The 13,029-nt window shown below is 37.6% G+C and overlaps 1 protein-coding gene across 6 annotated transcripts in view; it reads right to left on the bottom strand.

The window, feature by feature from the left end:
- The window catches only part of FNDC3A (fibronectin type III domain containing 3A), a 113,401-nt gene that overhangs the window by 6,432 nt on the left and 93,940 nt on the right, over positions 1 to 13,029 (bottom strand). For all 6 annotated transcript variants that reach the window (XM_085059924.1, XM_085059934.1, XM_085059969.1 and 3 more), the window contains 9 exons: positions 11,834 to 11,972; positions 10,132 to 10,200; positions 8,675 to 8,793; positions 6,523 to 6,628; positions 6,256 to 6,431; positions 5,083 to 5,196; positions 3,297 to 3,446; positions 2,929 to 3,212; positions 856 to 1,065 (listed from right to left, as the gene is read on the bottom strand). In XM_085059924.1, coding sequence (XP_084916050.1) covers positions 856 to 1,065; positions 2,929 to 3,212; positions 3,297 to 3,446; positions 5,083 to 5,196; positions 6,256 to 6,431; positions 6,523 to 6,628; positions 8,675 to 8,793; positions 10,132 to 10,200; positions 11,834 to 11,972 — 1,367 coding nt within the window. The remainder of the gene's footprint in view (positions 1 to 855; positions 1,066 to 2,928; positions 3,213 to 3,296; positions 3,447 to 5,082; positions 5,197 to 6,255; positions 6,432 to 6,522; positions 6,629 to 8,674; positions 8,794 to 10,131; positions 10,201 to 11,833; positions 11,973 to 13,029) is intronic.

The following is a 13,029-nucleotide window of genomic DNA, read 5'->3' as shown; positions in this document are numbered from 1 at the left end:
GTCACAATTGCAGGGCACACTAAATCTCTTTCTGAGAGTTTTGTACATTGGCCACTCTCCTTCATGTTGTGATTCTTGCACAGACTGATCACGGCAGCTCGTTTGATTTTCAGTTTTGGCGTCGCTAGGACACAGCACAGATTTCTCTCTTCCTGCAGGGGGTGTCATCCACTTCGGCTTTTTATTTTCTTTTAAAATTAAAACAGATGGTACCTGCACATGGCCTAGTCTTTGGTAACGGCAATGAATTTCTTTCCAGTTAGAGAGTCTAATGCTTTTTCCTCCTTACGGCACAGCAGTTTCACATAGTAGATCTCTTTCATCTTTTTGTAAAGCTAACGCTACTCATCAGACATGGAACACTCTGTAGCAATACTGCTCATTTTACCATTGAGGCAAGGGTTCTTGCTGTACCATCTCAGCTAACATTCTGATTTAAGATGAGACAAGGGATCCTTTAAAATAATAATTTGTATTATTTTCCACTAAAATAATTGCATATAAGGAAACAGAGAGTAAAGCATTCATCCATTCCAATATTAAGTATATAAAATTCACAACACTGATTGGACTTGTTACTTTGACAAAATATTTAACTAAAAGTGAGAGAGAAAAGTGTGCTGGTATGAAACACTGCATTGAACTCTTCATGTTGAACTGTAAGTAAAAAACAATGAAATTTTTAATCTTGTACTTCTCAGCACAAAACACTAGAGCCCTTCTTGCCTTGCCAGATGAGATGAACTCCTGCATCTGTCGTAAATTCAGCAAAGCATATGGAATTTTGCCCTTTGCTGCCATCTCCCAAGCATCAGACCCCAGCAATACTTGGCAGATTAAAGTGATCAAACCAACCTTCCACTCTTATCCTCCATTTGAAGGTGGTACTGGATGGAGTCAGTTAATGCTTTTGCAGTTCCCTCTCCCCACTTCAGCTTGAGAGTCTGAGAACTGTATGCAGCACATTCCAGGCGAGGCGGATCCGGGGGCAGAGGCTTTGTTTTCAGTTTTATGGTGTGGCTGAAAGGACCTGCTCCAAGACTGTTTAGGGCTTGAATTCGTACCCTAGCATTTGGAAAAAGAAAGAATAAATTAACTTCAAGTTAGAGTCTAAGAAATAAATCAATATTATGCTTTGATAAACTGTCAAGAATATGCAGGTGTGTCACTTTTCTCGCCACATTTTAAGGAGCTGGCTTGATTAAAAATAAAATTATTCCAAATAAATTCAGTGAAAAGATGCAAAAGCTCTGTGAGTGACTCCAAGAGTGGTCCATCATTCTGACTGTGCAGGCCTTGTACTAAAATTTTCGATAGCCACATTGGAGTGATGAGGGAAGGTAAAAAAACCCACCCCAAAGAGGGGAAACCACATCTGTGACTATTTTATCAGATGAGTTCAAGGATGACTAACAGACATTTTTATGGACTTTTTTGAACAGACCCTACTCATGTGAAAATAAAGCAATGGTGCCCAGCCACCTCTCTTGCTGTTTCCACCAGTAACACATCTCTGGGCACCTGCAAACAACAAGCCCTCTTGGGTCTGGCTGCAAAGTGAGAAGGGGAAACCAGAAGTCACCAAAGAACCCACAGTTGAGGAAATTGTAGAACTTGATACCCAGGAATAAGGTAGGGTTTTGTTTTTCTTCTTGGATACTCCAAGGAAGACAATGCTAGCATTAGATTTGCAAGTAAGAATTAAAAGACTTAGCCATGAAATTTGATTCTGAAAGGGAAAAAGCAGAAAACAGAGGCTCTTTACGTATCTCACAGGTAGCCACAGGGAACAAAGTGTGTCTAATTTCATTTTGCAGACTTAACATTTGCTTGTCCAAAATAGTATCTAGGTAACTGGAAAAAAGTAATCACAGTAATTACTTAAATTCTGAAACAGTCAACCACACAACCGCAAAATGTGGAAACACGAATGTGTATGCAGGCTAAAGAATAAATATTTCTCCTTCACTACAGTAATATTTGACATCATGCTAATTTATTACAGCCCAGAACTAAGGTTAATATATGCAATTTTTTATTTGCACAAAGAGTTGACAGTGTATTCTATAAAAAAAACTTATGTGGGTAGAAGTATAGACCTATCTCTGCAATAGGAGCTTCTCTTTTTTTCAGTATACTGACACAGAGAGCAACAGCTCTTCAGACTGCCAGCATTATTATTAAATAATTCTAAGGCACACAGAAACACTGTAGTCTAACATAAAGCCTTAAAACAGTAATTAAGGATTCAGAAAACTGATACATCCAGCCAGATGATATCGTCACTATACTGAAATCAGAGTGGGCTAAAAGTCTGACCTCAGTGGGACTGCCATTCTCCTTTAACACGGAGGACATGTTTTTGTATCAGGGATGTAGAGTGCCTTCAGGCAAAACTACTGATTTTTGCGTTTATATTTTTCAGTAACCCTTAGACCAAACATAAGGGATGATTTCAGCAACTAAAATTCTTCAAAAGGGATGCACAGTTGGCTGATTTTTTGAAATGATACTCTTCATGCTGACTTCCACTTTTTCCGCAGATAAGGCCTTGCAAGTTGCTGTCATTAGATCAGACTGGACATAGTCCTTCCTTGGATGGGTTTTACCTTTGCAAAGAGGGAAGCAACTAGTCCAAAACCAGTTATGAATCTGAATATGTAATGTGAATTCAGCTGAATTGACACATTAACCAGGCAGATAAAACAATACTACAGTAAACTAACATAAATTATTTTTTAAAGAAAATGAAAGTAGCACAGCTCATCTACTTACGATGATCATCATTACAAAACTTCCTTTTGCTCCATGGCTGTGCACTAATGTATCTCTGAGAGTAATAATGAAGACAATAAAAAAATACAAGGAAATAAAGCATGTGCTCTTGTGGAAAAAACAGCAGGCTGTCAATAGCTGTGTATCACATACCTGTAGGTAGTATCTGGCTGTAAGCCATCTATACAGTAGGTAAGATCCTTCCCCACAGTTATTGGCTGCTTATCTCCAAAGTCTATGCTGTAGCCAAGGATTTCAGATCCATGGTCACAAGGCTCTTCCCAGCTTATGGCAAGGGATGAGGAAGGAGAATAGTGTGGACTTTCAACTTCATCTTCACTTAGTCCACGAAGACAGGTCACAACTGCAGGTACAGATGCTGGAGTCATACATGCCACTACTTCACTGAAAGGGCCTGCACCTGCAACATTCACTGCCTGCAAATCCGAAGTAGACCATGTTTTTATGGCAGAGGCAATTCCTGTTAGCAGATTTCACTAACAATAATTTTACATCTTTACCTGAACCCGGCAATAGTATATAGTGGCAGGCAAAAGCCCTTTCACTTCACAGCTGAGCCCAGGCCCACAATAGGACATCTGCATGCATCCTTCCACACCGCCCCACTCCAGCCGATACTCTGTGACATCAGCTCCATTACTTACTGGTACCTTAAATATGGACATAAATAATTAAAAGTTTAATTCACTGACTTAAGAAAAAGAAAAAATCAACCAAACTCACCCAACCTTTTTTTTTTGTAGTTCCACAGGAATCTTACCCTCCCATTTCTTCGCTGATTTTTAATATAGTACAATACAAATAACAAGCAGAATCTGACAAAAACTCCAGGAAGTTCAACTAAGACAATGGCAAACACAAAGTTCTGAACTGGGATAAAAAGGTATAGGCTGAGGAGCAACCTTACAAAAAAAAACCCTTGCGGTCCTGGTGAGAAAGTTCAGCGTGAATCAGTAGTGTGTGTCTGATGAAGGTGAGCTACATAGTGGTTGTATTAGCAAATGAGCAGCAAGAAGGGTGAAAGGAATAATGAATCCCCTCTACCCAGCACTTGTGAGGCTGCATCTCCAGTACCATGTCCTGTCTTGGGATCCCCAAAAGGAGACGGACATTGACGTAACTGAGTAAGTCCAGAGAAGGGTCATGAAGCAGAAGTGCAACACACAACCAAAAGGTAAGGCTTATTTGATAATACAGCTAAGGGGAAATCTTACTGCCTTAAATGACTTACTGGGAGTATACAAAGATTATGACAAAAATTTTTCTTGAAGATGGCACAGTACCAAGACAAGAGTCATGACTTGAATTAAAGGGAATTTTGACAAGACATACACAAAAAAAAATCCTACAGAATGAGATTACGGACAGTTTTACTAGGCTGCAACATCTTCATCCTTGGAGAGAAATAAAATTTCACTGGGAAAGGCCTGAGAAACCTCACCCATTTGAATAGAAGGTTGAATTAAATGACATCTGGAGGTCTACTTGTGTCTTAATTACTGTGTGATTCTGTAAAACAGCCATCTAACATCACTCAAATTAACTCTACCTGAATGTTGTAAGAGATTTTTTCAAAAGGCTTTGCCTTGTAGATATTTAAGGAGTGCTCCTCTGACATTCCTCCAGTAGGAAACATGAACACTACTTTCCACGTAAAACAGTTTTTGGGCTTTTTTTCTGTACAGTTCTGTAACTCAGATACTTCACCCTATTTTTAAGCCACTAAAATGCTGTGTTTAAACAGTATTCCCAGATAGAATCTTTCTTTTTACAAGCCTAATTTTTATCTATTGCATTTTTTAATCAGATATCTAAGTACTATGGGTTTATAGGAAGTCTGTGAGGCTTTTGCTACATTATTACTGATGTAATTATATAAAATTAAATGAGATTATAAAACCAAGAAATGCACAATAATCTATTGTATTATGTGGATACATTGTCTCTGAGGAACTATAACTATGTTAAAGAAAAATTTTAAGATGAGACTACATCACTAAGAAATGCAGAGCAGAAGCTGCGGCCAAACTCTTCAACAAAAGAAGATTTTTAAACAGTTTTAAGCAGTAAGATCCAGTACCTGCAGCCTGCCAACTTACAGCTGCCTTGTAATGGCCATGATGAATGACTAAGGTTTTACCTACTAGAAAATGAGGTAAGTATGCTTACCAATAAAGTGAAAATAAAAGAAATAAAAATTAAAATACAGTATTAGACTTTTCAGGCTGAGCTAAAAAAATGCAGAAGACCATCATGTTAAGACAGGTGTTACCATGGCATTCTTACCTCCCACGACACCTGAGCACACGCAGCAGATCTGCACACCACTTGAGGGGGTCTGCACTGATCTGGGGGTCCAGGTGCTGTAGTTACTTCACATTTTTCTGAGTAAGGTCCGAACTATTAAAAAGGGAGTTGATACAACTATATCATAAAAACAGAATTACTACTTTTTAAATAACAGTTTACCATAGTGGGGACATGTAACAGCAGCCTGAAACCTTGTATTACGTCTTTATAAAGTAAGTTTCTGTGGACTGTGGATTCTCAGGACTTATTTCACTACCTGACTATTCTCCAGAATAGGTGCAAATTCTTCTTCAATCCAGCAAGTACAATGTGAATAAATCTGACACTTCAAACTCTTGGGAAAAACAGGGAAGTGCTATCCAAAGCCTTATTTTGAAGTTACACAGTGGCTGCACTGGAACATAAAACGATTTGTACTGCCTATTTATACCTATTTATAAGAAACAAAGGATTCAAAAACTGCTGAGCTATGAACCATTCTTTGCAGGGTGGAGGGAGGATAAAATTTAGGATAATGCTTTAAAGCCTTCAGCTGTAGACCTCTTCACAGTGTCAACTCATCCTGACAGTTTTTTATGAAGTGTACATTATTCAACAAATCAGGACTTTGAGTACGTAATTAAATAAAGCTTGCTCTACAGCAACAATTGATTTAAACACATTTAATACACAAAAGAGGGAAAACAACCTTCTTTCTGATAGAACATGTACTCAGAAGTTAAACGAAACATAAAAATAGAGTGAGTCAGGAAACACTAATTATTATGTTCCAGAATACCAACAGCTGTAAAAGTAAAGGTCAATCAATTTACAAAGCTGTACACAGAAAATAATTTGTTACCTTACTTCAAATGAGAATATTGAAGTTGTAACAGTGCTTTAATAAAGTACCTAACATTTCCTAATACTACTATTTAGATAAAAAGACATAATTAACTATTTTCTCTTCCCTTCATCTTAAAATCCCCTTCATTATAAACTGATGTTTAACTGTCTGTTCCCACACAACAATAAGCTATGTGACTCAAATGACTCTACATTAGGAAATCCTAATTTTAAAAATACTGTTAAATGCTTCTTTTGAAATAAAAGATCCTTAACAGTGATTGCAGTCTCTGGAACCAATTTCATTTCAGATTGCCTTCTTACCCCAGCCTTGTTAGCTGCTCTTAGTCTGAAGCTGTACATCCTCCCTGGAAGAAGGCTGCCCACTGTGCATTCAACATCAGAACCCTGGTAAACCTCTCGGTGTTCATCAGTTTCTGCCTGAAACATTTCCAGACCATAACAGGTAATGGGTGAGCCACCATCTACCTGAGGTGGTCCTAAAAATAAGAAAAAAAGAAAAGCTTACTCAATTTTAACACATAACACATTTGGATTCCTTACAATCACTAACACTTGTAACAGAATTACCCCAACGCAGCTGAATTTCTCTTGCTCTTGGTCTACCCTGTAGCCTTGGAGGCTGGCATGGACCAGGAACCACTGCTGGTGTCTGCACCACTAAGGAATCAGATACCTAACAAAAGAAAGATAGATTAATGAAGTTGCCCAGGTCAAAACAAGCACTGTCAGTTATGCCACAAGTAAAGGCAAATACCTGAGTCAGAAACAACATATTCCCCTTTTTTCATGACATCTCCAAATATGTGAAGAGGCTGAAGTGATTTGGTACATATTTCTTGTAATATAAACCATGTCAAAATAATCACACAATATGCAAAGTTTGCTTTTGTATTTTGGTACATATGCAAGGGGGTACACTTAAAAACAGTGGTTAATTATCAGTAGAAACCTAGTACAGATGCTTGAAATATGACTTATTCAACATAAACTCATTCTCTTTTGCATCAGACTACAGATTTATGAGTTCTATACACTCTCCGTGGAAGAACCTCTCAGAAAGCAAAAGTGGGCAGAAGTGACAATCAGAAGAGATGGGAAAAAAAAGAGATTTCAACTTTTTCATTGTTTAGCAATACTTACTGTGCAAAATGCTTCCACCTCAGATTTGAGGTTTGAGCAAAAATAACCTAAGAACATAATATGCAGCAGATGGCACTCACTGTTTTGGATGCAGACAGAAGTGAGCAGAGACAGTGAGGGATTGATTAGCTTCAGTGTGATACAGAACAAATAGGAAGTTGGAAAGCCTTTAAGTTTACAGAAGAAATTAATCTCAGAGTCTCATTTCACAACTGGTTTATGTATGTTCAAGAAAGACTGGATTGGATGATCTGCTTTTCAGTTGCTCTGAATGCATTGTTGCATTGCAACTGCTGCTACTTAAAATGTAGAAATGTTTCTCAGGACATATATGTTCATGAGGAGCTGCAGAAAAGTTAATTACATCCTTCTTTATAGTTCTTGTGTCGATTTCTGACCTTCAGAAAGGATCAGGACTTTCTGGAGGTTATTTTCTCTTTGGTACTCAGTGTTTATTCCAAAGTCATGGGGTTGTGTTGTGAGGTAGTAGGTCGGCAGAGTAAAAGTCTACAAAGACTTGTGGTTTGGTGACTGGGAAAGCACTGCAGCCAAGCCAACTTTGAAGAAGTCCAGATTTATTCTTAAGACTTAGTGGCTGTAATCAAGGTTATCTTTTCAGAAGACTTCTATGTTGAGGAAGAGCACATACATTTCATATCATAAGGCGGGGCTGGGTAGAAATGGAAAACACCAGGAATGCAAAGCTTTAAGATTTTTGTGAGAGCAGCTTGACAGTGGAACTCTGCTGGAAGTCTGCAGAGGGTCAGGGCTGGCTTTGTTACACTTGCTGCTGAGAGGAGAGGAATACAGCATGATATTTTGGCACTGCCAGCAGAACTACACCACAGAAGTGACAGCGCACATGTGTGTGTATGCAACGTGTATATATGTGGGAGCACAATATGGCACAGCAAATTGTTTGGGAATACTGAAAAGTAGGGCAATACAAACATTTTATTTGTGCTTGAGACAGCATGGGAAGAAACTACAGAGCATACCCCTGCTAAAACCTGAGTGGAGACTCCTCCTCCCCTGCCTGATGGGTTGACCGGTTACTCAGACAAGGTACTCCACTCACTACAGCAAATACATTAAATTCACAGAATGACAGAATCTTCTGCGTTGGAAGGATCCACAAGGATCACTGAAGTCCATCTCCTGGCCCCAAGACAGCCCCAAGAATCACACTATGTGGGAGACCGAATGCTTGTTGAACTGTTATGCTTGATGCTGTGATCACTTTGTGGGGAATCAGTTCCAGTACCCTGCTTACACTGCTGTATTGAGCTAGGCCTTAATAAACAACATTGTATCCATGTACCACATAGGAAAAGTATCTGCTTCTGTAAATAAGACAATCACGTTAAACAAAATATAGTATCAGAAAAGAATACTCATATATTTCTTTAACAAATGAGCAGAAACTTGAACCACTGTGCATCAACACTGGAACTTCACTGATGTTCTAATTATGGCTATTTTGTTAGGCACTTCTGCACAATATTTGCTTAAATATCTACTGCACCAGATTTTCTTACAGAGAGAAATTTTATTCAATAAAAATATTAGCTCATATTACCGTGCTTTGTCCTCCTTCCCCAACGCAATATACACGTAACCGATAGGAAGAGCCTGGATTTAGTCGGTCACACACATGTTCCCTAGCGGCTCCGCTGTATATTGTATCCCATGTGTTTCCTGAAAGGTTAGGAATAAGTGTGCAATGAACCAAAGTGTAATTTGCCACACTTCAGTACCAGCCACGGCAGGTATCCTAACTTCACTAAATAAGTGTGCGCCTGATGTTTATTACAGAAAGCAGAAATTGAGACTGCTTTGAATTTCCTGAAAGATCCTATAATTTCATAAAGATAAGTTTCCTAGGTGTAGATCTGTTGAAGTGAAATAGCTTCCTTATTTGGTATTTACCTTAAATAGAAGAAAACTTCTTTTTAATGAAGTAGTTATTACTGGGTCACCAAGCCCATTCAACATCATAATCAAATAAACAGGAAAGATACAAAAGGAAAATTTTCCACGGAAAGGAAACTTCAAATTACATCATCATTTTGAAGGCTGTACTACAGTTTACAATTGATGAAGTTTGTTCCTGTGTTCCTGAATGGCCCAGTAGCATCTGAAATACTGATTCCATTATTCATAAATCAGAAACTCTTCAGCACTCTCTGTCTTTTCAAGAGATTAAGCAGGGAACCTGGGTACTTTTAATTAAATCTCCAACAACTCAATACACCACAGAATTTAGAGGACTGGGAATGAAAGGTAATGCACAGCTCACAAAATTTGCATGAAAGGCTTGGGTGGGTGCGTCATTCCAAAAGTGACTTAGTGTAGACATGTGACAGAGAGAGGAAAGCAACAGACTAAGTATAAAAAGAACCACAATTGAGAGACCCAGGAGGGCTCCCATCATACCTGGGGACAGTGCTCTGTCTTAATCTGACACAGCACTGGAGAAATTTAAACTCTCATTCTCAATGTGACTGTGTTTCTGAACTCAATAAGTCTACTTAAGATGTCTAGTTTTTAAGAAAATTAGCAAGATACGTTTATATCCAATTTAGAAATACTGTCACTTTCCTTTCTGCATGAAAGAACAGAAAAGCAAATAGCAGAAAGTTATCCCAGCTGCATCATTGTTCTCCTTTAATAGTGATAGATGGAGTACTAGCTCTTCTTTCATCTGCCATGCAGACAACAAAGCTACATGTCCCTGTCTCCTTGCCCTAAAATGCCTGAAATGTGTAATTCCACTTCCAAAACTGAATACACCTAATTAGTAAGTTAAACAAAAAGCATCTCTTGCATCACAGAATTTTGTGGCTTTTTTTTTTTCTAATTTAGAGCAGAAGAATTTCTTATATACAAGCATCAATGTGCCTCTATTTTTATTTTTTTTTATGTCAGTCCCTGGCAATAACTTTCTCTATCATAATACATATTTTATTCTTCCCACATGCACACAGAGACAGGAAAAAACCCCCACACAACTGAATGCCAGTGTATGCTCCTTACCACTTAAGCCTTCAGACATTTCCACAATGTATGTGTTTATTGCTGCTCCCCCATTGTCTTTTGGTGGATCTATAAAAAAACAGCAATATTGCAACTAAGTGAGGTAAGTTAACGGCTTTATAGCTTTTGGAGAGGCTTTTCCAAAGGCAAAATCAACAGACAGCTGGAGATGGGTTCCTTTTTAGACCGAAAGCATCCTGGTACAGGCAATGGCAAACCAGTCCATGACCTGCTATGTGAAAGCCAGCTCTCAGCCTTTCTGTACACTCTTCACAGGAAAAGTGACAAGGGAATTGCCCTTGGGAGATGCCACAGCAAACATTTCAGTCTCAAGTGCTGTGGAAAGCTGCCTGATTATGGATTCAGGGACACAGACTCTAATGGTCCTAAAATTGGATTGCAGAAAGGAAAAATTATCATACTGATTTGTGTATAAGAATATTTAAAAATTATTTAAGGACAGAATTTCAAAAACCTAAATATTTTGGGACAGAATAGAAGTTGGGAATTGTTCACTGAAAACATATCTCTTAACTTGTAATACATCACAAGAAATTGAGTGCACTATCCTCACTGGTACAGTATTCATGTACAAGATACAAATTTACAGACCTTTCTTTGACATACAATCCTGTTTCTCAAAGATAACTTAGAAAAGAGCAAAATTAGAATAATATGAAACAACATTTTGAACAAACATAAAGACAGCATTATTTTCAACACAGAAGGGTACTCCTGCCTAAACATCACATTATGGATGTGCTGGATGAAATGATGTTGGCTTTTAGGCAAGGGTTATGTATCATAACATACCAGCTAAATAAAACGAGACTCATATGGCAGATAGCACTTCTTTGGTTGGAAGGAAATTACTCCAAATGAAAAATAAAATTTTCACATTAATTATCACATAGAAAGAATATTAATGCTCAAAATAAAGACTATTAGAAGTTTTATATATAAATAGATTTTTTAGGTAGCTTTTGATTTACAAATCAGGTATTTTTAATAACTTTATGCATTACGCATCATACATAAAAGATCAAGTTTCAGGTCCTGATATAGCAAAGCACTCTGGGAAGATGCAAGATTGGACCTGCTGAGTACTATTTACACTCTAAAAGTGACTTTCTTAAGCTAACGAATTAAACACACTATTAAATGGAAATATGTAAGAAGTTAAATACAATAAATACAATTTTTAACTGTTTGATTTTCTGCTAAAACACTGCAATGCACAGTACTGTTTAACCTTCTATTTTACAGCATAAGGCCAGAAAATCCTGAGCTAAGGAAAAGTTCCTCAAGATCCTTAGTGAATAAAAATTTATCTATCAAAACCAAATAGTTTGAAGACACATATTGAACTTCAATCTTCTTGTTTGGTAAGAACCCAGAATGTCATGGCACCTACTTTTTGTACCAGACAAACAGCACTTCTTAGTACATGAGTTAACTATGCTTTTTTAATTGTTGTAGTCCTCCGCAATAACATTCCCTATTACAATTACATATTATTCTTCCTACTTAATTACTTTTACTGCCACACTAAGTATTTTGAATCAGTGTTTTTCCATTAAAGTGGATCATAATAGCTCAGTTGACTGAAGTCTTACTGAAGTAAAACCTGACCTTCTGTATAAAAAATATTATATATATATATTTAAAAAAATACAGAAGACATACTGGGCAACATTCTTACCCCAGATTATTTTAAAACTCTGTGCATGAATTTTTCCTTTCACTGTGGGTTTTGAAGGTGCTCCAGGTTTGTCTGGACAAGTAATGTATTCCACTGTCTCACTTGGACTGCTTTTCCCTTCTGAGTTATAGGCAATGACCTGAAAATATATATAAAATACTATCAATGCACTGGATTGTGGTATGTTATTCACTGTTAATTGTAAGGACAAATTAATTTATATGTTTATTTAGACAGATAGATACATAATAAATTAGCACAAGAACTAAAGTTATTATATACATTCATTTTACATTTTCATTAGTCCCATAGTTAGAAAATCACTAAACTGAAAATATAAATGCATGCAAATTGCCAGAAAAAACCAAATTCTTAAAAAAATCCCTCTCATCCTAGTGTAATACCTTCTTTTACAGAAATACATTCAGAGATAAAAAAGTGTATATATGGGTAAATTGTATTAACAACAGCAAAAGGAATATAAACTCCCCAGTCCCAAGGAAAATTATGGCAAAGGTTGTAATGAAAGTCACGTGAAGGACAAGAAATTATATTTATCAAGGATAAGTTTAACCAACCTGAATGCCTTCCATGATGAAACAACTTGCTCAACAAAACAGGGAGAGCTGTGGACATCATCTACCCTAATTTTAGTTTGATCTCCACAACATCTATGTAGACAAGCTGGTTAAGATAGAGACAGAACAGATGGACCACAAGATGGGCATAGAAAACCTGACAGAATGCCAGGCTCAAAGGGTGTTGGCTAATGGTTCGAAGGCAAATTAGCAGCTGCTCATGAGTGGATTTCCTCAGCAGCCAATCCAATGTCAGATTCTATCCGTTATCTTTAGAAATGATCTGGATGACAGGAGTAAGTGATGCTCCCAGATTTGCATATAGCACCAAACTAGGAGAAGACAGACATATGCTGGAGGGAAGAGCCACCATACAGACACTTTGATAGGCTGAAAAACTGCGTGAATGAGAACTGCATGAGCTTTGGACAAAGATACAGTCTTGCACCTGGGATGGAATAATCCCAGCACCAGTGCTGGAGTCTGACTGCAGCCAGGTTTTTTTTTTTTTTTCAGCTCTGCTGAGAAGGACATGGGGATTCTAGTAGGAGCAAGCCAAATGAATCAGCAAAGCATCTTGGCAGTAGCAAAACCAAATTGTTTCATGGGCTCCATCAG

Source organism: Lichenostomus cassidix, chromosome 1 (genome assembly GCF_008360975.1).
Source record: "Lichenostomus cassidix isolate B80296 chromosome 1, HeHo_3.0, whole genome shotgun sequence".
In the NCBI taxonomy this organism is placed as follows: domain Eukaryota; kingdom Metazoa; phylum Chordata; class Aves; order Passeriformes; family Meliphagidae; genus Lichenostomus; species Lichenostomus cassidix.
The sequence above is the reverse complement of the archived record's forward strand: the minus strand, read 5'-3'. Positions and strand labels throughout refer to the sequence as shown.